Here is a 26,633-nt window from a genome sequence, read left to right on the forward strand (position 1 = left end):
ACAGGCGGGGAAAAAAGGGTGGCCTTCCTAGGCTGGAGCTCGGTCCTTGTCGGCGGCGGGCTAGCTGAGATCAACCGGGGGACATTTACGGACCGAAGGGTAAGAGTCGCCACGTAGGCTTCGGAAGCCGCTTTGTATCGGCGACAGGGCAGGGCGGGCGAGCGAAGGACTAGGCGGGGCGGTCTGAGTGGCAGTGGTTTCTGGTCTGGCCTAAGACTGAGTTAGGAACAAGGGCATCAGGAAGATCCCAGGACCTTCGTGTGGGAGCTGGGACTGTACTTACTCACAGGATAGCTGAGACCCTGACAGGGGAAGGGGCGTGCTGAGTGTCGTCGCAGAGGGTTTGACATCTGGCACGTAGACTGGTTGTTTGAGAGAATACAGCAGGTTCCAGGAGCAGCCCGGTACAGTGAGTCGGAGACCTTGACAATGGGTGTTGAACGACGTGAAGGAGGTTCCTCCTCATGCTTGTCTCAAAATACACTCTTTTTGACACAGACTCTCAAGGCAGTCAGGGAGGAGAACTCCAGGCCGAGACACCCTTGTGAGCAAAGTCACGGGAATTGTGGAAGAAGATCTCCAGGGGAGCATGAGTAATGGTAAGGGCTGACTTGAAACTGCAAAAGGACTGGAGTCTGCCCTCCTTAGACAGCTCCACGGGTCTCAGCTGCACCTACTCATGCGGCATTGAGGCGGTTATCTGGGGAGGCAGAGGACAGAGCAGAGGTTTCTCTGGCTTCAAAAGGCCTGAGGCATCCTAGCACATCTTAAGAGGAGTGTCTACTCTTTGCCCTCTTCCTCTTTACAGCAGTGAACTGGGTTCAAAACTTTGTGTTCATGTTTAACTTTCCCTGCCCTCTCCCCTGTATCTAGTCTCTTAAGTTCTATCAGTTCTGCCCATTAAATGCCATTTCTTTTCTCTTTTCCACCTGTATTCCTTTCTCAATTCTAGCATTCATCATCCACCTCCCAGCCAGTATGAGCCAGAGTTCCCACCATGGTCTGCTAACCTTGGTTCAACCTCCAAACTGCTCTCCTCCTCTGCCCTGGCTCACTGCGGTCCCCTTCTCTCCCCAGGACACTGGCTTCTTTGTTGGGCCTCAAATGCCAGGCACATTCCTGCGTTGAACTTTTATACCTACTTTATCTTCTTCCTGCTGGTCTTGTATCATTCACCCTTCCATGTCTTTGCTCAGCTTTCTTAGGCTACTCAAAGCACCTTGGTTAGTACTATACTCCCAGTATACATCTTCCCCATAGTACTTGTCGCTCTGTACTTATTTACTTCGTTCTTTGTTGCCCGTTCTCTAGAGAGCAGGCTTTCCAAGGGCACACTTCATTGTTTTGTTCACTGCTGGTGCTTCAGTGCCTGCATCAGACATGGAGTACACTGTAGGCAGTTTGGATGACTGATGAGAAGGCCCCTGCACCCCCAGGTTAAAAGCTGCCATGAATAGCTCTAGTCGGATCTACCCCTGCTCTTAAATCTTCAGAGGCTACTCATAACTGCAGAGTAAAACTCAGAACCTTCAGCTGGCCATATGAATCTCCTGCCCAGCTCAGCCCCTGCTAACCTTTTTAGCTTCATGTCGTTTCACACCATGCTTCCCAGTCAGTCTGTGGGGTGGCAATTTAACAAAGTAGAAGGGACAAACACAAGCTCTGTCCAGGCTGTGTGACCTTCGATGAGTCACTTGACCTCTCTGAGCCTCAATTTTTCATCTGTTGAATGAAATCAGAACTGTCTAACTGGATGCTTTTTGGATCTTAATGAGATAATGTTCTCCTGCATAAAAGGGTCTGACATTTAGTAGGTCTGTAGGCAATGTGAGTTCTTTTCTCAGATTTGCCCCCTACCTAGCATGCCTGAAGCCTTCAGCTTAGCTAGAATCCCTTGTCCACACTGCAGCCAAAACAACCTTTCTGATCATAGTACTTACCCCTGCCTACCACTTCCAGTGGCACATGGTCACTGCATGTTCTGAACTTTGCTCCAAATCTTGCATCACACTCAATGTGACACACTTTGTTACAGTTAGCAGAGCATGCTGGCTTGTGCCATCACCTTGCCCTTCCCACCCCTGGCTATGGAATGTCTAGGTTGCCTACACCCTCTTTAGCTCCTGGAAGGCCTCCGGTACTCACCTGACTCAGCAGTTACAGAGTTACATAAGTGAGTCTCCCTGTCTCCTGCCCTGCACAGTGAGTCTCCGTAAGTGTAGGCACTCCTCTCTTCCAGGCAGGGGCCCCCAACCTTAGTGGGCCAAGATGGGAGTGAGAAAAAGCATCATGCAGTGTGCTCAGTGTTAGGGTGAGAGCACAAGCAGGCGCTGAGGAAGCAGCTCACCTCTCCTGGGGAGGGCGAGAAGGCTTCACTGACAGGAAGGTGGAGCTAGGCCATGAAGGAAGAGGGGGCCAGAAGGTATTCCAGGCAGAGGGAACAGCATATGCTAAGCTCACAGGCCTGCTGATGAGCTTCCAAGTGGCCCGCCCCAAAGTCAAAGCTAGGGACTTTCTGTCTTCTACAAGTAACCAAACAAGCACATACAAACCACTGACCAAAACACAGGGACGTGGCAAGTGTGTGAAAGGATGAGGTTGAGCTGGATTGCTCCAGCGTAGTAAGGGCTAACCTAAGACCTCAATGATAATAACCTGTGTGTTTTTCTCCCCCATATCGCATCTGTGAATTCTCAATGGGAGGCCTTGCTTTTGTTTCTACAGGACTCCTGCTTTGCAGTGTTTTCTGAAAGAAAGGTATCCATAATGAAGTTTGTGTCTGTATTGGGCAAATCCTACCCTTTATACTAGATTCTCAGACCCAGTCTTGTGCAGCTTGACAGGAGAAAGGGGAATCCTCTTTCAGAATCCCAGGCTTAGTTCCCCATATCAGGAACCCAACAAAACATCTGAAAAATGCTACTTTGCTTTCCTTGCCTAGCCAGACTCTACAGCTTGGGTGGTTTGGAGGAAAGTGCATCTTGCTTGGAGTCCTGTTTGCACATCCTTGCTTAGGCCAGAGTTGTTCACACACAGCCAAAAATGATGAGCTTTTGATGGCCACAGTCCAGCTTCCAGCACAGAACAGCATGGAAAGTAGGGTATGGATGACCTTTCTCCTTTACAAAGAGGCTGTGCAAGGACACCCTCATCCCTCTCTGCTTTGAAATGGACAGACTATCTCTTCCGTTTTTCTCTGGTAGTGAGTGGGTGGGAACTTTCCCCAGGAGGAAGGAGACTGGGCTCTCTCACTTCTCTGTTCATCAGATCTTGTCAGCAAGCCTCTTCCCCTCACCCAAAAGTGGAACAGGGGCCTTGGATTTCACCAGCAAAAGGTGGTATAAAACTTTGTCCCAGTGTATATAGTAGATATACATATTAGTTTTTAACAGAGCGTAAGACCTACCATGCTAAAGGAAAATGATTTGAGGAGGCTTTCAATAGTTCAGAGTTAGTTTTCTGTGCATGGGTATGCTCAAATAGACATAACAGAAAATGTACCATCAACTATTTTTAGATGTATAGTTCAGTGGCATTTAAGTACATACACACTGCTGTATAGCCATCCATTTCCAGAAAACTTCATCTTTCCCAACTGAAACTCTGTCCCCCTTAAGCACTAACTCCCCGGCCTCCCCCAGGCCCTAGCATCCACCATTCATTGATTCTGTGACTGTGACTCCTCTCTGACCTTCTGTGAGTGGAATCACTGTGCTTGTCCTTCTGTGCCTGGCTTGTTTCACAGAGGGTAACATTGAGGGCAGGTGTTTGGCATAGCAGTAAGTCACCACTTAGGATCCCATATCACAGTGCCTCGGTTTGAATCCTGCCTACATTCTTTTTTTTTTTTTTTTTTTTTGTAGTGATTCATTTATTTATTTGAAAGGCAGAGTTACAGAGAGAAAAGGAGAGAGAGAGAGAGAGAGAGATCTTCTATCTGCTGGTTTACTCCCCAAGTGGCTGCAACAGCTGTGACTGGATCAGGCTGAAGCCAGGAGCTTATTTCAGGTCTCCCACATAGGTGAAAGGGGCCCAAGGACTTGGGCCATCTTCCACTGCTTTCCCAGGCGCATTAACAGGGAGGAAATGGAACAGCCAGGAAGTGGAAGTGAAACAGCCAGGACTCAAACCAGTGCCCATATGGGACCCTGTCACTACAGGAGATGGCTTAACCCACTGTGCCACAGCACCAGCCCCCTGGCTGCTGATTCCAGCTTCCTGCTAATGCATACCCTGGGAAGCAGCAGGTGATGGCTCAAGTACTCGGGTCTCTGCCACCCACATTGGCGATCTGGATTGAATTCAAGGCTCCTGACTTCAGCCTGGCCTAGCCCTGGCTGTTGTGGGCATTTGGGGAATGAACTAACAGATGGAAGATATTCTCTCTCTCTCTCTCTCTCTCTCTCTCTTTCTCTCTTTCTCTCTCTTTCTTTCTCTTTCTGTCTTTCACATGAAATGAAAACAAAATTTTTAAAACATCCTTCAAGAACATCCATGTTGTAACTTGTCAGAATGTTCTTCTTTTTTAAGGTTGAATAATATTCACTGTATGGATGGACTGCATTTTATCTATCTAATAATCTTATCAATGGACGCTTGGATTGCTTTCACTTTTTGGCTACAGTGAATGAAGCTACTATTAATATGGATGCACAAAAATCTGTTTAAGTGCTTGCTTTCAATTGGGGGTGAGGGTAAGGGTGTGGAATATACCCAGAAGTGAAATTGCTGGATCAGATGGTAATGCTGAATTAAATTTTTTTGAGGAACTGCCATACTGTTTTCCATGGTGGCTGTACCATTTACATTCCTCTTAACAGTATGTGAAGGTTTCGGTTGTTCCACATCCTTGCCAACATGTGTATTTTTCTGTTTTCTGGTTTTTGTAATAACCATATATCTTAGTTTTTCATCACTGTACCAAAATACCTGAAGCAGCTAGCTTAAATGTTTACTTAGCTCACAGTTTTGGAGAGTTAGCATCTATTCAGCATGGTACAGGCTTTGGCTTTGATGAGGGGCCCATGGCAGCTGGCAGAGTGCATACAGTAAGAATCATATGGTGATCCAGGAAGCAGAGAGTATGTAGGCCCAAACTCTGGCCTTTATAACAACCAACTTGCAAGAACTACCATTCAAGCGCACGACCTCACCTCCTAAAGGTTCCACTACTTCCAAATAGCATCACCCTACAGGCCAAGTCTTTAATATATGGGTCTCTGGAGGGACATTCAACATCCAAACTATAGCACTGTAGTTTGTGGTACCATATTGTGGTTTTGATTTTCATTTCTTTCATGACGTTGAACATCTTTTCATTTGCTTCTTGGCTATATGTAAGGTGTAGCTTCTTTGGAGAAATATCTATTCAATCAGAGCTATTCTTGATAGTCTTCTTAACCTGAGTGTATATCAGAAAGTAGATTTAGGTGGGTGGATGGAGAAGAGAGAAGTTGCCAGAGGCATTTAATTAATTCTCTAGGCTAGTCCTAAGGACCTTGACCACAAGAAACAGTGAAACTATGTGCAAAGTTCTTATCTGATTCATAGAATTTATAGAAGTTTTAAAAATTGGTCTATAATTTGAGACAGAGTTTCAACAAGAGTCTAGTTTGCCTACCACTGTTGGAGCAGTGCAGCTCCATTGAGGGACACCACATATTCTTTTACCTCCTACATCCTCCTCTAGCAAACGTGGAAGGGAATAGGCTCTAAAGCATTGGGCTTTTGCTAATAGTGGGGGGGGGGGGGCATGTGGAACTGGCAGCTAGGCTATGTGGGGCTGCCAGAACAAATGATCAATCACAACTGGCTGACTTAGAAACCACAGAAATTGATTCTTTCACAGTTCTGGAGGGTGAAAGTCAAAAATCAAGGTGTCAATAGGCCCATGCTGTCTCCTGGGGCTCTAGGGGAAAATCCTTCCTGTCTCCTCCAGCTACTAGTGCCTCCAAGTGTTCCTTGGCTTGTGACCACATCACCTCAATCTCTGCCCCTGACTTTACCTGGCCTTCTCCTCTGGGTATGTGTCTCCTCTGCGTGTCTCTTAAAGAACACTTATCATTGGATTTAGGGCTCACCAGGAAAATCCTCCCCCCATCTCAGGTGCCTTAACTTCATTACATCTGCAAAGGTCTTTTTCCAAATAAGGTCACATTCAAAGGGCTGAGGAATGAGGATGTGGACAGTATTTTGAGACCCACCACTCACTGCACTGCAGAAGTGTAGAACTGTCTTCTCCTGTTGAAGTGCAGGCCAGCCTGGTGTTGCTATATAGCCCTATGCCCTTCATTGACAGAGAATGCTACTGGCTGGTGCAGAGATGAGTCTTCTCACTCAGTCATTTGGAAACAAAGGATCTGGAACCCTGAGTGTTGACCTATGAGCCAGCTCAGGCCACTCGGGCCCCAGGTGCAGAAAGCGTTCCCACCCTGTGAATGCAAGGGAGCTCTTAACAGAAAAAGGCTTTCAAACAAATAAAATAAATCTTTAAAAAGAGAGAGAGAGAAAGCCACTCTCCCTACTGGCACTAAAGGGACTTAGGGTAGATTTTTGTCATCCTCAGGTGTCCTGAATAAGCCTTCTCTTGGTCAATTCCTTCCCTTGTTCTCATGCAGAGCTTAAGGCTATGGGAGTGATTAAACCTATTCTTCACCTGTAATTTTGATTAAGAACTGGGGGAAGCCTTTTGGAGTATGCTATGCTGTTCCTTAAATGAGGTGGACAGGGGAATATTTGAAGTTCTTTCTGCCCAAGTTTGTTTTCACATCTCAGTCTGTCTTACTTCCTCAACACCCCTGTCCTAAACTACTGCTATGCACATACTGGCTTAATTGTAGATGCATCAGCTAGCATCTGGGCCTTGGGGCCTAGAAGCTGTTTCCTGGGCAGGTAAGACAGCCTTGCTCCACAGATTTGGCAGCAGACAAGGCAGGAGGCAAGGTAAAGGAGATCCCTGCAGTCCCTTCCACTAGTAAAAAATGTAATAATAATAATAGCTGCCTTTAATGGGATGTTAACAGGTACTTGGCACTGTGTTGAGGGCTTTACATGCATTTGTGTTTTTGATTTAATTTAATTTTATTTTATACTCATAATGACTTTATGAGGGTATTTGTTTTACTGATGGTTCTATTGAATAACTCTCCTAGGGCTCCCTGGTGGTAAGGAATAAAGCTGGATTTGAATCCTAACAGCAGCCTCTGGTTCATTCATTTCTTGTCCACTGCATTACAGAGTGCTGTGGTTTATGCTTTTCATAGACAGTGAGAGTGAGCAGAGAGCAGACACTTCAGGTGTGGGCTTGCTTAGCCTAGTTAGCCATGCTGTGAGATCCCCGGAGCTGGTGGGCAGGAGGAGATGGTCTTGGCACCAGGCACACAGTCCTTAGATCCCTGCCAGCAGGGGTCAGTAACGGCCATGGTGGGGCCAAGACCTGATACCCATAAATGCCATCTGCCTTCATGCTTGTTCATGTTTCCTAGAGTGTCTGGGGACACTGAGACAGGAGCCAGCAGTTGATGTTCATGATTGTAACAGCACCATACGAAGCACAAAGCCATTTGCCAGGCAAAGCCCCTACATCTTAAGTGGCTGTAAGTGTGTGTGGCATGGATATGCATACATACAACATGGCCCTGAGTTCAGCAGATGTGTGAGTGTCCACTCTGTGTTGCATATCCAAGACATGGCAGCAAGCAAGACAGGCAGAACCCATGCTCTGTTCATAAGATTCGGTGCAAGGCATCAAAATCCTTATTCTTCAGCTACCTTGGTGCTGATACACATTGCACCAGATGAGTCAAATCTCAGCCACATCTGTTTGGGGTGAACTGATGAAAGGGTCCCTGCCAGTTTGAAGGAGACTGCAAGGTAAAGAGTGGGAGGATGGGACATAGAACTGCAGGCTTGGGAAAAGTCAAGTTTTGAAATTTATTTTCCTTATAATTTCCATTATGAGTTCAGAAAAATGCTCCCCACAAATGACCTTATCAGACATGGAGGCTCCTAACATCCATCACAAGGCCAGTTTGGCCTTTGATATGCCCACAAACTCAACATCATTCCTGACAGGGACACCTGGTGGCACCCAGTAGGAGTGGCAAGGAGTGTACAACTCATGATATGGAGTAACCTGGAGCAATCATAGCATTTGAGACCCCAGTGCCAGCAGCACACCTGCTGCCTCCTCACCAAATAATGTTCTCTGAACAAGGCTTTCACAAACAGTAGGTTTTCTAGGCCTGTGCCCTGCCACCATCTAATGAGGACCACAAGAAAAATTGAGAGTAAGTGGTGCAGTGGGAATAATGGAGTACTGTGGGGAAAGCTACAGTGCATCAAAGGATATTGGAGTGGATCAGAGGCAGAGTGGGAAGTTGGGTTATTTGCCAAGTGTCTGGTGAGTTATAGACCCAGCAAGTGCCCCTTTCTAAGAGAGCAGCCTACATTGCAGGATAGCTGAGTGCTGCTCAAGTGGGGAATGGCATCACCTAGAACAACTAAGGATGTGTTGGTTTATACCACATTAATGTCTCTCTCTAAATATATCTTTTCCCAAGAGAAAAATTAGTTGCCAGCACAACGATATTTTATGCTAAAATGGATCAAGAAGTTGGTGAGCCCCTGAAAGACCTGGACACCCAGACACACTTGACAAAGGACGTTCTTGAAGTAAGTACTGACATTTAAAAAAGCCTAGCCAAAATCAGGTAAGAAGAAAGTCAAGCGTGTGCATAACTAGCAAGTCATTGGCAATTAAAAATTGTATCTAGTACATTTATTAAATCAGTATTGGGAATTTTTTAATATAAGATAAATATCTTTAATATGTATCAGTTACTTATTGCTGTATAGCAAACATCAGAAAATAGTGGTTTAGGGGCCAGTGTTTTGACACAGTGGGTTAAGCCACTGCCTGTGACACTGGCATCCCACACAGGCACCTGTTCGAGTCCTGGCTGCTCCACTTCTGATCCAGCTCCTGCTAATGTGCCTGGGAAAGCAGCATGGGATGGCCCAGGTGCTTGGGCCTCTGCACCAGCATGGGAGACCCAGATGAAGTTCTAGGCTCCTGATTTCAGCCTGGGCCAGACCTGGCTGTTGAGGCCATTTGGGGAGTGAACCAGTAGATGAAAGGCCCCCTTCCCTCCCTCCTTTCTCTCTCTCCCTCTCTCCCTCTTCCCCTCCCCCTTCCCCCCCCAACTCTGCCTTTCAAATAAATAAAATAAATCTTTTTTAAAAGAAAATAGTGGTTTAAAAGAATAGCCATTTCTTTGCTCAGGGCTTTATAGTTTGGCCTAACCCAACTGGAAGCTCCTTTCCCCTGGGCTCACTCATGCAGCTGCTGTCATGTGGGGACCCCTGAGGTGTATGTTCCTAGGTGACCTCACTCACACATCTGGCAGTAACTGTCAGCTAGGTGCTTTGGTTTGCTTTCATATGGCCTCCAGTAGTCTAGACTATGCTTCCTGGAAGGGTGGCAGCATTCCAGATGGCAGCTGTGGCAGTTACAAGGCCCATGAGACCTAGTTGATGAATCTCAGGAGGGACTTGAAGGGATTGTTGAGTCCAGCTGTTGTAAGGCCTCCACGAGGTTCTTTTTTTGTTCCCCAAAGATTTATTTTATTTATCTGAAATGGAGAATTACAGAGAGAGGGAGAGACACATAGAGATCTGCCATCCATGGGTCCACTCCACAGATGGCCGCAACAGTTAGGGCTGGGCCAAGCTGAAGCCAGGGGCCAGGAGCTTCATCCAGATTCTCCCATGTGGGTGCAGGGCCCAGGGAGCTGGGCCATCCTCTGTTGCTTCCCAGGTGCACCAGCAAGAAGCTGGATTGGACGTGGAGTAGCTGGGACTCAAACCAGTGCCCATATGGGATGCCTGCATTGCAAGAGGTGACCCAACCTGCCACGCCACAATGCCGGCCCCCTTCAGCATATTTTATTTAGATTTATTTATCTATTTATTTATTTATTTGAAAGTTAGAGAAAGAAGGAGAGAGAGAGAGAAATTGAGAGATCTTCCATCCATTGGTTCACTCTCCAAATGGTCGTAATGGCTAGGCCAAAGCCAGAAGTAAGGCACTGCTTCTGGGTCTCCCATGTGGGTACAGGGTCCCAAGCATCTTCTACTGCTTTCCCAGGTGTATTATCAGAGAGCTGGATCAGAAGTGGAGCAGCCGGGACTCCAACCGGCGCCCATATGGGATGCCAGTGCTGCAGGCTATGACTTTAACCTGCTGCGCCGCAATGCCAGCCTCTATCCTCCAGGGTATTCTTAATGTAGATCTGCAAAGGTTTGTTGTGATTTGCTCTTAATGGAGGTCACACTTCAATAATGTAATTACACTGAGGCAAAATATATTGGTAGGGAATGTTAGTAAATTAAAGATCCTCAAGAGTTGCCCATTGGCCACCACATCACCCTGCTTTTTGTATAGAGCTCAAGATAACACCTCCTCAGTGGTTGAAGCTGCTTGGCAAGTGTGGTTCATAATTTGTGTAAATTAGGATTTTATTGCTACTCAGCAGCCCCAAAAATCTATATTCCAATGGTTACATCAAATAGCCATTGTCGGGGCCAGCGCCGTGGCTCACTTGGTTAATCCTCCGCCTGCAGCGCTGACATCCCTTATGGGCACCTGGTTCTAGTCCCAGTTGCTCCTCTTCCAGTCCAGCTCTTGCTGTGGCCCAGGAAGGCAGTGGAGGATGGCCCAAGTGCTTGGGCCCCTGCACTCGCATGGGAGACCAGGAGGAGGCACCTGGCTCCTGGCTTCGGATCGGCACAGTGCCGGCCGTAGTGTCCATTTAGGGGGAGTGAACCAATGGAAGGAAGACCTTTCTCTCTGTCTCTCTCTCTCACTGTCTAACTCTGTCAAATAAATTAAAAAAAAATTTTAAAAATAGCCATTGTCATCTAGTTTCAAATTTTTGTATTCTTCAAACTAAGAATTCAGAATTGTGGGTGAATGAAGAAAAATACATCTTAAGGCCTTTCACTCTGGTAATGTCGTCTGATGCTTCTGTTCATTGATTGCTTTATAGAAAGTAAAATTTAAACCACTAAAATAAGTGGATACTTTTGTCTTCACTTACATATACATTCTGCCTAAGAATATGGGTGCCACATTGAGATCTAATGCTATAACTAGTACGCAAACAGTACTTTTCACTTTATGTCTCTGTGTGGGAGCAAACTGTTGAAATCTTTACTTAATGTATGCTAAACTGATCTTCTGTATATAAAGAGAATCGAAAATGAATCTTGATGTGAATGGAAGGGGAAAGGGAGTGGGAAAGGGGAGGGTTGCGGGTGGGAGGGACGTTATGGGGGGGGAAGCCATTGTAATCCATAAGCTGTACTTTGGAAATTTATATTCATTAAATAAAAGTTAAAAAAAAAAAGAATATGGGTGCCAGTTCAAGACCCAGCTGCTCCACTTCCAATGCAGCTCTCTGCTGTGGCCTGGGAAAGCAGTGGAAGATGGCCCAAGTCCTTATGCTCCTACACCCACATGAGAGACCCGGAAGAAGCTCCTGACTCCTGGCTTCAGATTGGCACAGCTCCGGCCATAGCGGTCATTCGGGGAATGAACTAGCAGATGGAAGACCTCTCTCTATCTGCTTCTGCCTCTCTGTAACTCTGCCTCTCAAATAAATAAATAAAATTTTTTTAAAAGAATGCTTTGGCTGGCACCGCAGCTCACTTGGCTAATCCTCTGCCTACGGCACCAGCACCCCAGGTTCTAGTCCCAGTTGGAGTGCCGGATTCTGTCCTGGTTGCTCCTCTTCCAGTCCAGCTCTCTGCTGTGGCTTGGGAAGGCAGTGGAAGATGACCCAAGTGCTTGGGCCCTGTACCCACATGGGAGACCAGGAGGAAGCAGCTGGCTCCTGGCTTCGGATTGGCGCAGCGTGCCGGCCGTAGCGGCCATTTGGGTGGTAAACCAACAGAAAAAAAGACCTTTCTCTCTCTCTCTCTCTCTCTCTCTCTCTCTCTCTAACTCTGCCTGTCAAAAAAAAAAGAATGCTTTGAAAAAGGCACTTAACTGCAAAGCAAAACAAAAGCAAGATAATGAGACAGAGAGGGTTCCCATCCCCTTGTTAACTCCCCCAAATGCCAGCAACAGTTGGGACTGGACAGGCCAAAGCCAGGAGCTGGGATCTCAGTCTGGATCTCCAGTGTGGGTCCAGGGAATCCAGCTACTTGAGCCATCACCTGCTACTTCCAAGGTTGCACATTAGCAAGAAGCTGATATCAGGAGCAAAGTGACCCCATCAAGACAGTGTTAGATGGCGAGGCTGAGGCAGGAAGCAGTTTGTAGGTGAACCCAGAGCCACATGGCCCAGTCCCACTGTGATCAGGGAGGAAAGGGCCCTGGCTCTCCTGTGAGTAGAAGACTATATTTCTTCTTTGTGATGTTAGGTGCAAACTTTTTTTTTTTTTGACAGGCAGAGTGGACAGTGAGAGAGAGAGAGACAGAGAGAAAGGTCTTCCTTTGCCGTTGGTTCACCCTCCAATGGCCGCCGCGGCCGGCGCGCTGCGGCCGGCGCACCGCGCTGATCCGATGGCAGGAGCCAGGAGCCAGGTGCTTTTCCTGGTCTCCCATGGGGTGCAGGGCCCAAGCACCTGGGCCATCCTCCACTGCACTCCCTGGCCACAGCAGAGAGCTGGCCTGGAAGAGGGGCAACCGGAACAGAATCCGGCGCCCCGACCGGGACTAGAACCCGGTGTGCCGGCGCCGCTAGGCGGAGGATTAGCCTAGTGAGCCACGGCGCCGGCCAGGTGCAAACTTTTTTAAAAGATTTATTTATTTTACTTGAAAGTCAGAGTTATACACAGAGAGAATGAGAGGCAAAGAGAGAGCGAGGTCTTCTATTCACTGGTTCATTCCCCAATTGGCTGCAACAGCCGGAGCTGTGCCAATCCGAAGCCAGGAGCTTCTTCCAGCTCTCCCACATGAGTACAGGGGCCCAAAGGCCTGGGCCATCTTCCACTGCTTTCCCAGGCCACAGCAGAGAGCTGGACAGGAAGTGGAGCAGCCAGGTCTCGAACTGGCATCCACATGGGATGCCGGTGCTGCAGGTGATGGCTTTACCCACTATGCCACAGCACTGGCTCCTAAGTGCAAACTCTTAAATGGCTGGCACTTTTTGCCTTAGAGAAGTGCCCAAGGATCAGTTACTAGAAGCAAGAAAGTACCACATTTCTGTGTGGTTTTTTTTTTTTTAAGATTTATTTATTGATTTGAAAGGCAGAGTTACAGAGAGAGGGAAAGATGGAGAGAGAGAAAGAGGTCATCCATCTACTGGTTCACTCTCCAAATGACCACAATGGCTGGCTGGAGCCAGGCCGATCCAAAGCCAGGAGCTTCTTCTGGATCTCCCATGTGGATGCAGGGGACCAAGGACTTGGGCCATCTTCTGCTACTTTCCCAGGCTATCAGCAGGGAGCTGGATTGGAAGTGGAGCAGCTGGGGTTTGAACTGGCACCCATATGGGATGCCGGCACTGCAGACAGTGGCTTTACCCACAATGCCATGGCGTCAGCACCCACATTTCTGTGTTTTCTTTAGACTTTCCAGTTTTTATCCTAGGTCATTTAGTTTCCTTTCGCCAAATAATAAAAAGCATGGATCTTGTCATGAAACCCAACCAGTCTATCCCAGTATTGTTTGCTGTCTCTCTCCCTTCCTCACTGATCCCAGGAAAGGAGATTACACTGGTTTCTGAACACAGGAATTCTTTAATGCTTCCAAGTTGGCTAAGGAAGTTTCCAGCAAACAGATAAGATGGCTCTTATCATGTTAAGTCTGGGCTCTTCATAACTTTCAGTTCTCACCTCACTGATCCTCTCCACCATCCCTCTCTTTCTGCAGGCCAAGAAATGCACAGTGATCGGAGGCTCTGGATTCCTTGGACAGCACATGGTGGAGCAGCTGCTGGCAAGGGGCTACACTGTCAATGTATTCGATATCCGCCAAGGGTTTGATAATCCCCAGGTGCAGTTCTTTCTGGGCGACCTCTGCAACCAACAAGTAAGGACCATACAGCCTTGCTTAATCCCCACAGACCCCAGCAGGGAAACCATGGTACTTCTTGTGTTCAGAGGCCAGCTAAATTGTGCTTTGGAAAAAAATGCCTTATCTTGAAAGTTTTTAACATTATAGGAAAGAGCTGAACACCCACCGCATTCTTATTCCTACTCAGAAAGCAACTACTCAGTTTTGCGGCAGTAACATAGAAGCAGCCATGGTCAGTGCTTAAATAAACAGATGTAGCTGTATGCCAATCAAATTTACCAAAGAAGTTTTAACAAACAGTTTTCATGGGTTGCAGTGTGCCAACTGCTTCTTCAGGGTATTTACCCAAAAAGATGAGGGCTAGGCCACAAGGCATTTATTTTTTTAAATTGAGATATAATTCATGTGCCATAAATTTTATATTTTTAAAATATGCAGTTCAGTGGCTTTTAGTGTAGCCACAAAGCTGTGCGGCCATTCTACACTATTTAATTCCAGAGCGTTTTCATCACCCCAAAAGGAAATCCTATACCCATTCCTTCTCCCCCTTCCCCCAGGCTATGGAAACCACTTTTCTGTCTCTATGTATTTGCCTGTTGGTGACATTTTATAGCAATAGAATCATATAATAGGTCATTCATTGTATCTGACTTCTTTCACTTAACATACTATTTGCAAGTGTCATCCATGTTGTAAGGGTGTTAATATTTGGAATTTTATTAGAGGTTGGAATTTTACGCATGTTAGCAGTGGGACAGAATCCCCTTTGTCCTACTTCCTTGCCAACCCTGGGCATAATTAGGCTGTTTGGTGTTGCCATTCCGAAGAGTATGAAATGGTACCTGGGTGATGTTCAGAGTCATATGTCCCCTGTTGATCAGGTGGTTGGCCACTGTGTCCATTGTTGATCAGCATTCATGTTTCCTCCTTTTGTGACCTTGGCCTGTTTTTCTTTGGGGTTACTTTGTTTTCCTTATTGATTTATTTGGTGTGCAAATTCTTGGCATGTTGCACATATTGCAGATGACTTCCCCCAACCTGTTGTTTGGCTCTTATTTCTGGCTTTGGTGTCATTTGCCACATAGTTGTTTTTGAATTGTTAGGGCATTGCTTCCCCTGCAAAGTCATGAATATTTTCTCTCCCACACTGCTCACACCTCAGACCCTGAAGATAGGGAAGAAGCCTTCCTTGATCATCACTGTCACTTCCAGATTGTTCTCCTTCACTCTGTCTTAAGTGCCTTCAAACTTTGAAGGCAGATACCATCAGACCATACTAACCTTGCCAGCCTTTCTTGTGGTGGCCATCCACAGCCACCTGAACCAGGTTGCTCTACTTCATTGCTTAGTGATTTGAGCTCCTGGCTGACATCAGCTTTGTAAACAACACTTGAGGCACAATTGTTGGTGAATTCAGTATTCATGTAGATGACCTTACTAACTAACCAGTTGACTTCTCCTTTACTTGCCCTCTTCTCACTCCTTGTTGTTCCCTCGACCAAACATTGTCTTTACCAGTAAAATATGACCTGTGCTTCCTCTGAGTTGCAGGCCCTCCACTCTGAGCACCACTTCCTTTCCTTCCAGCTCAAGCCTTCCAATAGTCTATGCACCAATTCTTTGACTCCACACAGACATTTAGCAGATTCCCTATCACTCACCCCTTCATGTTATCAGTGCCTTTGGTTCCATGGTCCCCTTGTTCTTATGCATAGCCTTGACCGTCTTTACCCCTTTTACTTCTTACTGTGTGTATCACTCAGGGTCCTCCAGAGTAATAAGCAGCAAGGTGAGAGGTAGGCGTATAGAGGGAGAGAGAGAAAGCAGAAGAGAGATTGAGACAGGGGCTAAGATTTAATTCAAGAAATTGTTTTTATGGGACTGTGGGAGCTGGCTGGGCAAGTCTGAAGTTTGTAGAGAGGTGGAAAACTCAGGCAGGAGTTGACAGTACAGGCCTGGGTTAGAATTTTGTCTTCCTACAGGAACCTCAGTTTTGCTGTCAAGGCTTCCACTTGAATGCACACAGCCCACTTTAGACTATCCACCATCATCTCTCTTTCCTGAAGGCAGCTGACTGTAGACACTAACTATGGCTACAGAACACCTCCACAGCAGTGTGTTCACGGCAATGCCTCTTAGGGCAAAATTAATGAGGGTGGGTCAAAAGAACAGAGAAGCCAACCTGAAGGGCCTGCACTGATCAAATGTGGGACATTCTGAGCCTCAACAAAGGATAATACTAGTGGAGTATATTAAATTTAATTTTAAAAATTCATACTTCCATAGAAATACTGAAAAGTTGGGATAGGGGAAGGGAAAGTTCTACCTTATAGAGGAATGCTATCTTTTATAAATGTAAAAGACATCTAGTATTAGAATGTCACCATTATGCAACCTGTACATTGATAAGCATTCCAGGCAAGGTCCATCAATAAATGCTTGAATTAGTTGGTAGAATTTCCTGTTGATTGCAAAAGATAAAAGCAACATTTTCCATGGCCATAATCTGGCAACCATCACCTTTCCCAAATGGTCCAATTTAATGTCACCAACAGTAGGACAAACTTGGGCCTCCTGAAATAATGCTCTCAGAAGGATAGAAAATCAGTGATATGGTATTCTTGCCAAAACTATTCAGCCTGAATATAATTGTGAGGAAATAGGCAAATCTAAATATTGAGGGGCAGTCTGTAAACCTGACTTCCTGAAAAAATGAAATGGCACTGTTACAAAAGACAAAAAAGAAAACACAGAGAATTGTTCCAGAATAAAAGACAAGAAGGGGCAGGCATTTGGCCTAGTGGTTAAGATGCCTGTACCCCATATCAGAGCACCTAGCTCGAGCCCTAGCTCTGTTCCCAAGTCAGCTTCCTGCTGATGTGTGCCCTGGGAAAGCAGCAGTGATAACTCAAGTACTTGGGTCCCTACCAACCACAGGAGAGACCTGGGTTGACTTCCCAGCTCCTGGCTTTGCCCAGCCGTTGCAGGCATTTGGAGAGTGATGGGAGCACTTTCTCTACCTCTCAAGTAAATAAAATATTTTTTTAAAAAAATGAGATGGAAGAGATATGAGGACTGAATATGAAGATACTTCAAAGAGTTTTTGGATGGGCCAGCACTGTGGTGTAGTAGACTAAAGACCTGTGGTGCCAGCATCCCATATGGGCGCTGGTTCAAATCCCGGCTGTTCCACTTCGGATCCAGCTCTCTGCTATGGTCTGGGTAAACAGTAGAAGATGGCCTGTGTGGGAGACCTGGAGGAAGCTTCTGGCTCCTGGATTTGGATTGGCCCAGCTCTACCCTGTGGGGCCACTTGGGGAGTGAACCAGTGGATAGTGACCTTTTTCTCTGTCTCTCCTCTCTATCTGTAACTCTACCTCTCAAATAAGTAAAATCTTTTTTAAAAAGTTTTTGGAAAATGAAAAGACAAGTTTATTTTGATGCAAAAAATGTTAAAATCCATGCCTGTTTCTTTTGGTTTTTCTTCAATATTTTTTTAAGATTTATTTTTTATTTATTTGAAAGACAGAGTTACAGAGAGAGGTAGAGCCAGAGAGAAAGAGAGGTTCTCCATCTGCTGGTTCACTCCCCAGTTGGCCACAATGGCCAGAGCTGGGCTGATCCAAAGCCAGGAGCTAGGAGCCTCTTCTATGTCTCCCACGTGGGTGCAGGGGCCCAAGGACTTGGACCATCTTTTACCGCTTTCTCAGGTGCATTAGCAGGGAGCTGGATTGGAAGTGGAGCAGCCAGGACTTGAACCAGCGATGCCGGTGCTGCAGGCCAGGGCTTTAACCCGTTGCGCCACAGCGCCAGTCCCACCTGTTTGTTTTTTATAATATGCATTTTCCATAAACTTTTTGAAGGTCCCTCATATGCATGGATGTCAATGTTTTGTACCAAAGTAAACTAAACTTTTAGTTGCATTTTTCCACAAATGTTTTGAACTACCCTTGTATAATCCATGATTGGATCCTAGACCCAAAGATAGAAACAACTAGGTGCAGGTATTTGGCAGTTTAAGATGCTAGTTAAGATCTCATATTGGAGTGCCTGGTTTGAGATCTGGCTCTGTTTCCAATCCAACTTCCTGGTAATGGTTACCCTGGGAGGCAGTGGTGATGGCTAAAGTACTTGAGCCCCTGCAACCCACATAGGAGACTCAGAACGAGTTCCAGGTTTCTGGCTTCAAAGTGGTTCAATCCTGGCTATTGCAGGCATTTGCGGAGTGAACCAGTAGACAGAGAGTGTCTGTCTCTCTCTCTCCCTTCCTTCCCCCTCCCTTCTTCTCCCCCTTCCCTTCCCTCCCTCATGTATGCCTCTCAAAATACAGAAAATTTAAAAAATTAAAGTGGTTATAAAGGATATAATCTGGACAACTGAGGAAATTTGAATATGCAGTAATTATTGGATGAGAGTGTCATATCTTTTCGAATTTTCTGAGTGTGAACATTGCTTTCTGGTTATTCATGAGAATGTCTTTGTTCTTAGGAGATACCTAGTAAAGAGTTTAGAGGCAAAGTGGTTTCCTAACAAAATCATGTGTGTATGTATAGAGAGAAAGGAAACTGGCAGAGCATCAGTTGATGAATCTAGGCAAATAAGTCACAGTTGTCTATCTTTCGGTGACAATCATGAATCATACCTAAATCCTGTTATTGAATTAAGGTTTGGCAAAATGGTAAGATGCTATCATTCTCTCTTCATTTAGCAGCTCAAATCTTTGTACTATATGTAGATTTCATATTTGATTATTTGTCTGCTGACCAGTTTCAGGAAAAAAAAAGTCCTTATTCTTACTGGTGATCAAATCATCCCCTCTTTGGCCAGTGGGGGCTTCTTTATGACTCATTCGAATGTGACCACCGTGTCTTGGTGAGCTTCCTTACTTCTGGTATGACAAGGTGTTCCTGCTTCATCTTATATTTCCTGCCACAGATCTGCAGTCAGCATTTTTGACAGGAGCTGTGGTTCCTTTTCGCAGTAAATTACACATGCCTATTTTAAAATCTCTTTCAGGTTGTTGCGTCATATCTAGTTTCACAGGAAGGAATGCAGCTGTGCAGTGGTAGTTCCATCATCTTTAATGGTTAGGACTTGGGTCACATGATTCATAACTTCTATCTGTAAGCTCTCCTTCCTGGAGAGTTTCGTGCACCCTTCCCCCCAGGTATCCCAAACACCCAGAGAGATACGGCCTCTGTCTGGGTCCCACAGTTTTCTCAGGCCCCAAACCCCTATTTTATTGGCAACTTATTAAAGGGGAGGGAGTAATTAAAGGACCAACTTGGTTTCTAGCCCATTTCCTTCCGTATTGTTTGAGTCTTTTGCAAGAATGTTTTCCTGTGTCAATTGCAGAATTATAAAAAGGCAAGAAGGCCTACAAAGTCACAGATTGTAAGAGAGTGAGAATGTGAGAAGACTGGTGACCTGTCCAAAGCAGGAGTGATTATTTTGTCTTTGTTTGCTTTTCCAGGACCTGTACCCAGCTCTGAAAGGCGTAAACACAGTTTTCCACTGCGCTTCACCCCCACCATCCAGTAACAACAAGGAACTCTTTTATAGGGTGAATTACCTTGGCACCAAGAATGTCATTGAAACTTGCAAAGAAGCTGGGGTTCAGGTAAGGAGAAAACTGGAGTGAGTGCTGTCAGGAACATGTGATGGTTGGGGCCTTGCCAGGGTCGCTTCTTAGAGCCCTCTAAGTCACTGATGTCTTGAAAGGCCACTTACCGAGGCCACTTGGAGTTATCCTAGTCTGTGTACAAATAGATCACGTGAGGCCCCTAAGGCTTATCAGTCTTTGATGAAGAAGCTGCAGAATTCAGACATTGCTTGTATTTGTTACTATGATAAAATGTATAGAACATAAAATTTACCAATTTGCCCATTTTTAGTGTTCAGTTCACTGACACTAAACCACTCACATTGTTGTGCACCCATCTCCAAAACTTTTTCTTCATCCCAAACTGAAACTCTATGCCCCGTAAACAACCTCCCCCCAGCCTCTGGCCCCCACCTTTCTACTTTCTATCTCTATGGATTTCACTGCTCTAGGGACCTCCTTTTGTGACTGACTCATGTCACTCAGCATGGCATCTTCAAGATTCAACCATGTTGCAGCATGTTTCAGAATTTCCTTCCTTTTTAAGGCTGAATAATATTCCACTGTGCAGATGGACCACATTTTGTTTACGTTATCTGTTGATGTGTATTTGTGCTGTTTTTACTTTTTGCTATTGTGAATCTTGCTGCTATGAACTTCGTTGTCCAAATATCTGTGTCAGTCCCCACTTTTCATTTTTTGGACAGTATATACCAGAAGTGAAATTGCTAAATATGGTAACTCTGTGTTTAACTGAGTAACTTCCAAGCCATATTCCAGACCCTGATTGTATTTAAAAACAAAACAAAATAAGTTGCGTATACTTTTAGACAATAGAAATTTCTGGTAAACCAAACCTAAGGGCACACAAACACCCACCCTGTTGTAGTTGCTGCATTACTGTAAATCCTGGGCTCGGGAGCACTTTTTCAGGCCATCAGTCACTGAATGCAGCAGCTCCCTCACACTGACACATGCCACAGGTGCCTTGTGGTTGGCAGAAAAGCCTGTAGTGAGCTGGTGGGGTGATGGGGGAAGATGTCCCTCTCCTAACACACTGCCTTTGTATGATCAGCCAGTCCCTGGCATCACCGCTGGCCTGGCTCAACAAGAATATACAGTAAAGAACTCTATGATTTGAGGTAGTAGTGTCCACTGTTGGATGAGCTGCTTTTAACCACAGGCTGCGGGTCCAGGGACCCTCATAAGAACAGAATTTCTTCAGCAGTTGTATGTAGGTGTTCACATAGCAAGGTTGGTATCAGAATTGTTCTGGTATCAGAAATGCCCTGATATCAGTGGTCTTTTTCCAACACACAGTTTGTGGGCTATTTTCCCCCGTGGAGAATCACTCCCATAGTGAGATACCGTGATAGTCTCTTCTGTCCCTAAGATGTGATGAGATTTCAAAAACAAAGAAACAAACCAGAAAAACTGTGAAAGCCACTGTTTTATAATGTGTGACCATAATGCATCTGGAATCCCCATAACTACAAAAGATGGTGATCTTTGGATTATTTTAAGAAGGCTAAACAGTAAAGGCATGGCACCAAGCAGTTTGTACAGTGCCTTGTATGAGGCTACTGAAGAGATGCCATTTCATTCTCTTTCATAGGCAGCTGTTGGTCAGTTTGAAAGTGATAATTCCTGACTGTTATCTTTTAAAAAATCTTCTCCCTCCAGAAACTCATTTTAACCAGCAGTGCCAGTGTCGTCTTTGAGGGCAGTGACATCAAGAATGGAACGGAAGACCTCCCTTATGCCATGAAACCCATTGACTACTACACAGAGACTAAGATCTTACAAGAGAGAGTACGTACCTTACAGCTAATTGATTGGGTAGCCATCTAACGGTTGTATATTGTGAAGAAAAATATTTGTAAGAACATAATAGCTTAATGAAACCAGACACTGTTCTGAGTATTTTTCAAGAACTACCTTGTTTAAACTTCATGGGTACTGCTAGGGTCACTAGATTATAAATTGAGGACATTGGTGCACGGAGAGATCCAGAACCTCCCTGAGGCCATGCAGAACTTAGTAGGTAGCTGAACCACACAGTTTGTCTCCAAAGCCTAGGCATCCAGCCCCGCCCCACCCTGCCATACACCCTTGCTTGCTGGCTGTGGGCATCAGAAAGCAGGGGCAATTTGTGATGATCCCCAGTGTGCAGGCACAGCTCTGGCTGAACATACCTTTCTAATAGCACTCTTGCCTTCTCCGTTTTTAAAAAATAAACAACAGAAAGATCTGGCTTTTTTAAGTAAAAGTACTTTTCCACTTGGCAAACCAGCATCCTCAAGAGGCACCTGAGTTTTGGCTGGTTGGATTCAGCAGCAGTCTGGGTGGAGCAGTAGCCACTACGCCTTCAGGCTGCCAGGGCTCCAGTGACCCTGACAGCTGCTGGCTCCAGGTGCAGGATGTTGATACTCTGAGGTTGTCCTGAACTGCAGACATTTTGCCTTACCTGGCTGCTGTGAGTTTTCCTCTCCCAGGTATTTTCAGCATGCTCTACCCACTGAGGCATCCTTTTGAAGCCAAGACACAGTGAACTGGAGCTTAGCACTGAACTGGCTGCCTAACAGGCAGCTGCCTCTGCACCGTTGGTTATGCCTTCAGCTCAGAAAGTCCCAGCAGAACTGGTCAACAGGACATGAGGGCCTCTGAAAACCAGGGAGTGGAGGTCTGACCTTTGGCCAGCTGGAGTTCTGTCTTCTGGATAGTCCATCTTGCTCCTTGGAGCTCTCACCTGCTCAGACTAGATCCACGGAGCAGTAAAGCTTTCTCTGGGCCCTGTAAGAAGTTCAGTCATGCTTGAGACCCTGTGTACTCTCATCCAAGGTACCTGGGACCCCTGCATTGGGATGAAGCCCATCTAGACCCAGAAGTTCCATGTGGTAGCTGAGACTCAGACTATAGGTAACTCACTTGCAATGACTTTTTTGAGTGCACAACTGGAAATCAACAAAGTCTATAGATGACTGTGGACTCCACCAATGGCTCACTGATAGTCACCTTTCAGCCAAGATTGACACCTGCTATTGGGTTTAAAGTCTTCATATTGATAATAAACCAAAGGGGTTACTAATCTAGGAATCAACCAATAGTTTAAAATTGCTAGAACCAAAACATGCATAAACATTTTGCCACCCTGGAGTGGAAATCTTAGGTCATGCAATAAAACAGTAACTATACATGTACATATACTGAAGCGATTGCCATGGATCATCTTGTTTAGCCAGTATACAGCCCTGTTAGGTTAAGTACTATTATGATTTATGATTCTTGTTTTTAGCAATGATGTAACAAATCCTTCAGGAAGGTTTTTTTGTTTTGTTTTGTTTTGTTTTGTTTACTTTTGAGACAAAACATGTTTTTCAATAAAGTCATGTGTCACTTAACAACCAGGACATGTTCTGAAAAATGCATTCTTGATGATTTTTTCATTGTGCAAACATCATAGAGGACACATAAACAAACTAAGACAAGTACAATATCAATAGGTGATTTTCTGTATGGAACCACTGTTGTTCATGGTCTGCTGTTGACTGAAATGTCATTGTGTGGCTTGTGGCTGTACTTTGAGATTTTGAGTTCTGCCATGCCCATAGCTTGTGATGGCAGCCCCATCGGAGGTCCATGGCTAGCTCACTAACTACAACCCTTGGGTCTTTTCCACAAACTTCTGCCAAGGCACATCTTTTGGTTGCATTTATGTATTTTAGCTTTTGAACCCAAACCCTAGCCTTCCGACTTGAGCCTCCTGATTTTTACCTAGCTATCTCTCCTGTATTTTCAGATTTTGGAGGGTGACTGGGATAGAGAGGTAACTCAGAATTATACTGGTGCCTGATGTGAGTTGTCAGCCCAGGGCAGAGTGCTGCTCGATGACCTGCATACCAACAGAGCATGTCACCTCTCTGTCTCCTAGTGGAGGGGCCCATATGTCATGGCTCAGACCTGTGAGTTTGCATTGGACACACTCTTTCTCTTGTTCTCCTTCAGGCAGTCCTGAGTGCCAATGATCCTGAGAAGAATTTCTTAACCACAGCCATCCGCCCTCATGGCATTTTTGGACCCAGGGACCCACAGTTGGTCCCCATCCTCATTGAGGCAGCCAGGAATGGCAAGATGAAATTTATGATTGGGTGAGTAGGCCCCCAGCTGCTCTTCTCCACTCTTCCTGATGGCTGCAGAACAGGATCTCTCATATTCGCAGAGCACTTTGTCAGTAGCCAGGCAGCTTTTTCCCTCATTTCTTACATGACTTGTCTTATATGTTGAGGCTACTAGAATGGAATACCTGAGACTGGGTCACTTACAAACAACAGAAATGTATTGCTTGCAGTTCTGGATCCCAATACCCGTGGATTTGGTGTCTAGTGAGGGCCCATTCCTTTTAGATGGTACCTGGATGTGTCCTAATCTCATTCAGGAGCTCATGAATCACCTGCTTACCACCTAAAAGCCGCACTTCTCAATTCCAACATAATAGGAGTTAGGATTATAACATATGAATAGGGGTCTGAGGAATACAACAAATTACCACAAACTTAGTGCCTGAAACAACAAAAGTTCTGGAGGCTGGAAGTCTAAAATCAAGGTATTGGCAGGGTTAGTTTCTTCTAGGCTCTGAGGAAGAATCTGTTCCATGCCTCTGGTGTTGCCAGAAATCCTGTGCATTCCTTACTTATTGATGTATTGCTCCTATCTCTGCCTCCAGTTTCACAAACTGTGTTCAGATTTCCCTTTTCATATAAGGGTACCAGTCATGTTGCATTAAGGGCCTAACCCACTGCAGTAGCACTCCAACTTAATTACATCTGCAAAGATCCTGTTTCCAAATAAGGTCACACTCAGTAGTTCCAAAGGAACATGAGTTTTGGCAGGACACCGTCCACTACACTGCCTCCTGTCAGGTAGGCTGGGAAAATATATGTGTTCTTGTTTGGAAACTGAGGAGACTGAGGCTCAGAGGAGAAGTGATTGGTCCAGAGCATTACCTTACTCCTCCAGGAACATGCAGATGGTAGGACCTCCACAGGAGACAGCAGAGTGTGGCTGTCTCCCAAATATATCTTCTCTTTCTTCGCTTCTTTCTTCTCCCTCCTCCCTTTCCCCCTCTCATCCCTGTGCTTTCCGCCACTTCCCAATGTCTTATTAAGCCTCACTGCTGCCCTGATTTCTCGCTTTGAGAGATTATAAAGAGACAGGTTTAAAAAAAAACATAAGACCAAAGCAAGACTGACCAAGCGTATCTTGGGAAGAGGTTGAAGAGCTGCTACCCAGATTGTAGCTGGAGCAAACAGCACCAGTGTTGGCCACACTCAAATGAGGTGGGCAGGGCACCAAGATTCCAGATTCACTGATTGATCCTTAAATATTCCACTACCCCTGAATGTCCCAGGAGTTACAGTGCCTGCACGTTTTTAGCTGTTGTGGGCATCCAGGTATGCCAGGGGCTGGCATTGCCAAAGCAAATACTAACTTTCATGCAGGGCATAGTCTCTCAAATACCAAGATTTTTGGCCCCATGTACAGGGTCTCATAGCATGGACTGAACCATTTCTTGTGCAGGAATGGGAAGAACTTGGTGGACTTCACCTTCGTTGAGAACGTGGTCCATGGACACATCCTGGCTGCAGAACACCTCTCCAAAGATGAAGCCCTTGGTGGGAAGGTAAAGTGCCTGCCTCATCCAGCCCCTACATGTTTGCCTTTCTTCCTGTTTCTTCTCCTTGCCATGGGATTTGCTTTTGCCCTGTGATCTGGTGTCATGGTAGATCCACTTTATGCCCTCTCGGGGGGAACATATATCAATGAAAGAATCATATCACTCAGGGTAGCCAAAATCTGGAAGCTGATGAGCTTGGTTATCTTTTATTCTCCCCACCCATCTGTTGCATCCAAGATAAGATTAGTTTTACCATAATTATCAATTAGTAAATTAACAAATATAGCTGCCTGAGTGCAGTCTAAGCTTCACTTAAAAAACCCTGGCCCACAGAAACAACTTTCATTGCCTTCCCTCTCTGCCCATAATGTGGCCTACTTACCAAAGCTAAGACCACTCCCCATGAAATGCTGTGACAATTGAGCACATGAGGATACAGTCTGCATGGGCTGAATGTATGCCTCATTCTGGGGCCACCCTACAGAAGAGCTGGAGCGGTAGATGAGGGGAATGGAATAGCCAGTGCTTTCCCAAAATATGAGTTCTGTGCTGTGCCAGCTGCTTGGGGCTGAGCTCCAAGTTTCAAGTGTGGCCTGCTCAGCAGCACCCCCCCCACACACACCAAGCTTATGAGGTATTTCTAACATTTTGTTCTCTTACCAGGCCTTTCACATTACCAATGATGAACCCATCCCTTTCTGGATGTTCCTGTCCCGCATCCTGACAGGCCTCAATTATGAGGCCCCCAAGTACCACATCCCCTACTGGGTGGCCTACTACCTGGCCCTCCTACTGTCCCTGCTGGTGATGATCGTCAGTCCTGTCATCCAGCTGCAGCCCACATTCACACCAATGCGGGTCGCACTGGCTGGCACATTCCACTACTACAGCTGTGAAAAAGCCAAAAAGGCCATGGGCTATCGGCCCCTGGTCACCATGGACGACGCTGTGGAGAAGACTGTGCAGAGCTTCCACCACCTACGGAGAGTCAAGTGAGGGACCTGGGACCAGTAACTGTCTCCCCTGTGGGCCAATGAACTAACAGCTTTCAAATTAGCTTTTCTGAGTGTATGACTCTTCCTGATGGTTAGATGAAAGCACACCTGCCCCTTGTATGACTTTGAGGGTGGCAAAAACAACAGATATTCCTTCCTTCATAGGACTGGACTTACATTTCTTAAGCAGGCAGCTTCATATTCTACTGTTTTGTTCTCGCTCTCTGTTTCTCTCCTGAATTTCCTATCACAGAGAACACCTTGGAAGTCACCCATTTCATTCCAGTGTCATTTTACATAGTCAAGGCAGTTAAAAGGAATAAAGAACCCATCTACTGA

At 45.7% G+C, this 26,633-nt stretch overlaps 1 protein-coding gene across 2 annotated transcripts; it reads left to right on the plus strand.

The window, feature by feature from the left end:
* Positions 1-41: 41 nt before the first annotated feature.
* NSDHL (NAD(P) dependent 3-beta-hydroxysteroid dehydrogenase NSDHL) lies at positions 42-26,633 on the plus strand. Of its 2 annotated transcripts, XM_008275015.5 has the most exons (9): positions 42-99; positions 499-599; positions 8,562-8,673; positions 13,880-14,038; positions 19,497-19,643; positions 21,309-21,437; positions 23,631-23,773; positions 25,203-25,305; positions 25,963-26,633. In XM_008275015.5, exons 3-9 carry the CDS (start codon positions 8,602-8,604, stop codon positions 26,293-26,295), a joined length of 1,086 nt encoding a protein of 361 aa, XP_008273237.1. In that variant the 5' UTR covers positions 42-99; positions 499-599; positions 8,562-8,601; the 3' UTR covers positions 26,296-26,633. The 2 variants fall into 2 exon arrangements, with proteins under 2 accessions (XP_008273237.1, XP_008273238.1); XM_008275016.5 differs by lacking the exon at positions 499-599.

This window comes from Oryctolagus cuniculus, chromosome X (genome assembly GCF_051225735.1).
Source record: "Oryctolagus cuniculus isolate XC-2025 breed Fujian yellow rabbit chromosome X, ASM5122573v1, whole genome shotgun sequence".
Classification (NCBI taxonomy): domain Eukaryota; kingdom Metazoa; phylum Chordata; class Mammalia; order Lagomorpha; family Leporidae; genus Oryctolagus; species Oryctolagus cuniculus.

Coding starts and splice junctions, on each gene's coding strand:
- NSDHL (XM_008275015.5), top strand. CDS start 8,602: ATGGATCAAGAAGTTGGTGAGCCCCTGAAAGACCTGGACACCCAGACA. Junction 8,674..13,879: donor TGACAAAGGACGTTCTTGAA/GTAAGTACTGAC, acceptor CTCTTTCTGCAG/GCCAAGAAATGCACAGTGAT. Junction 23,774..25,202: donor AAGATGAAATTTATGATTGG/GTGAGTAGGCCC, acceptor TTTCTTGTGCAG/GAATGGGAAGAACTTGGTGG.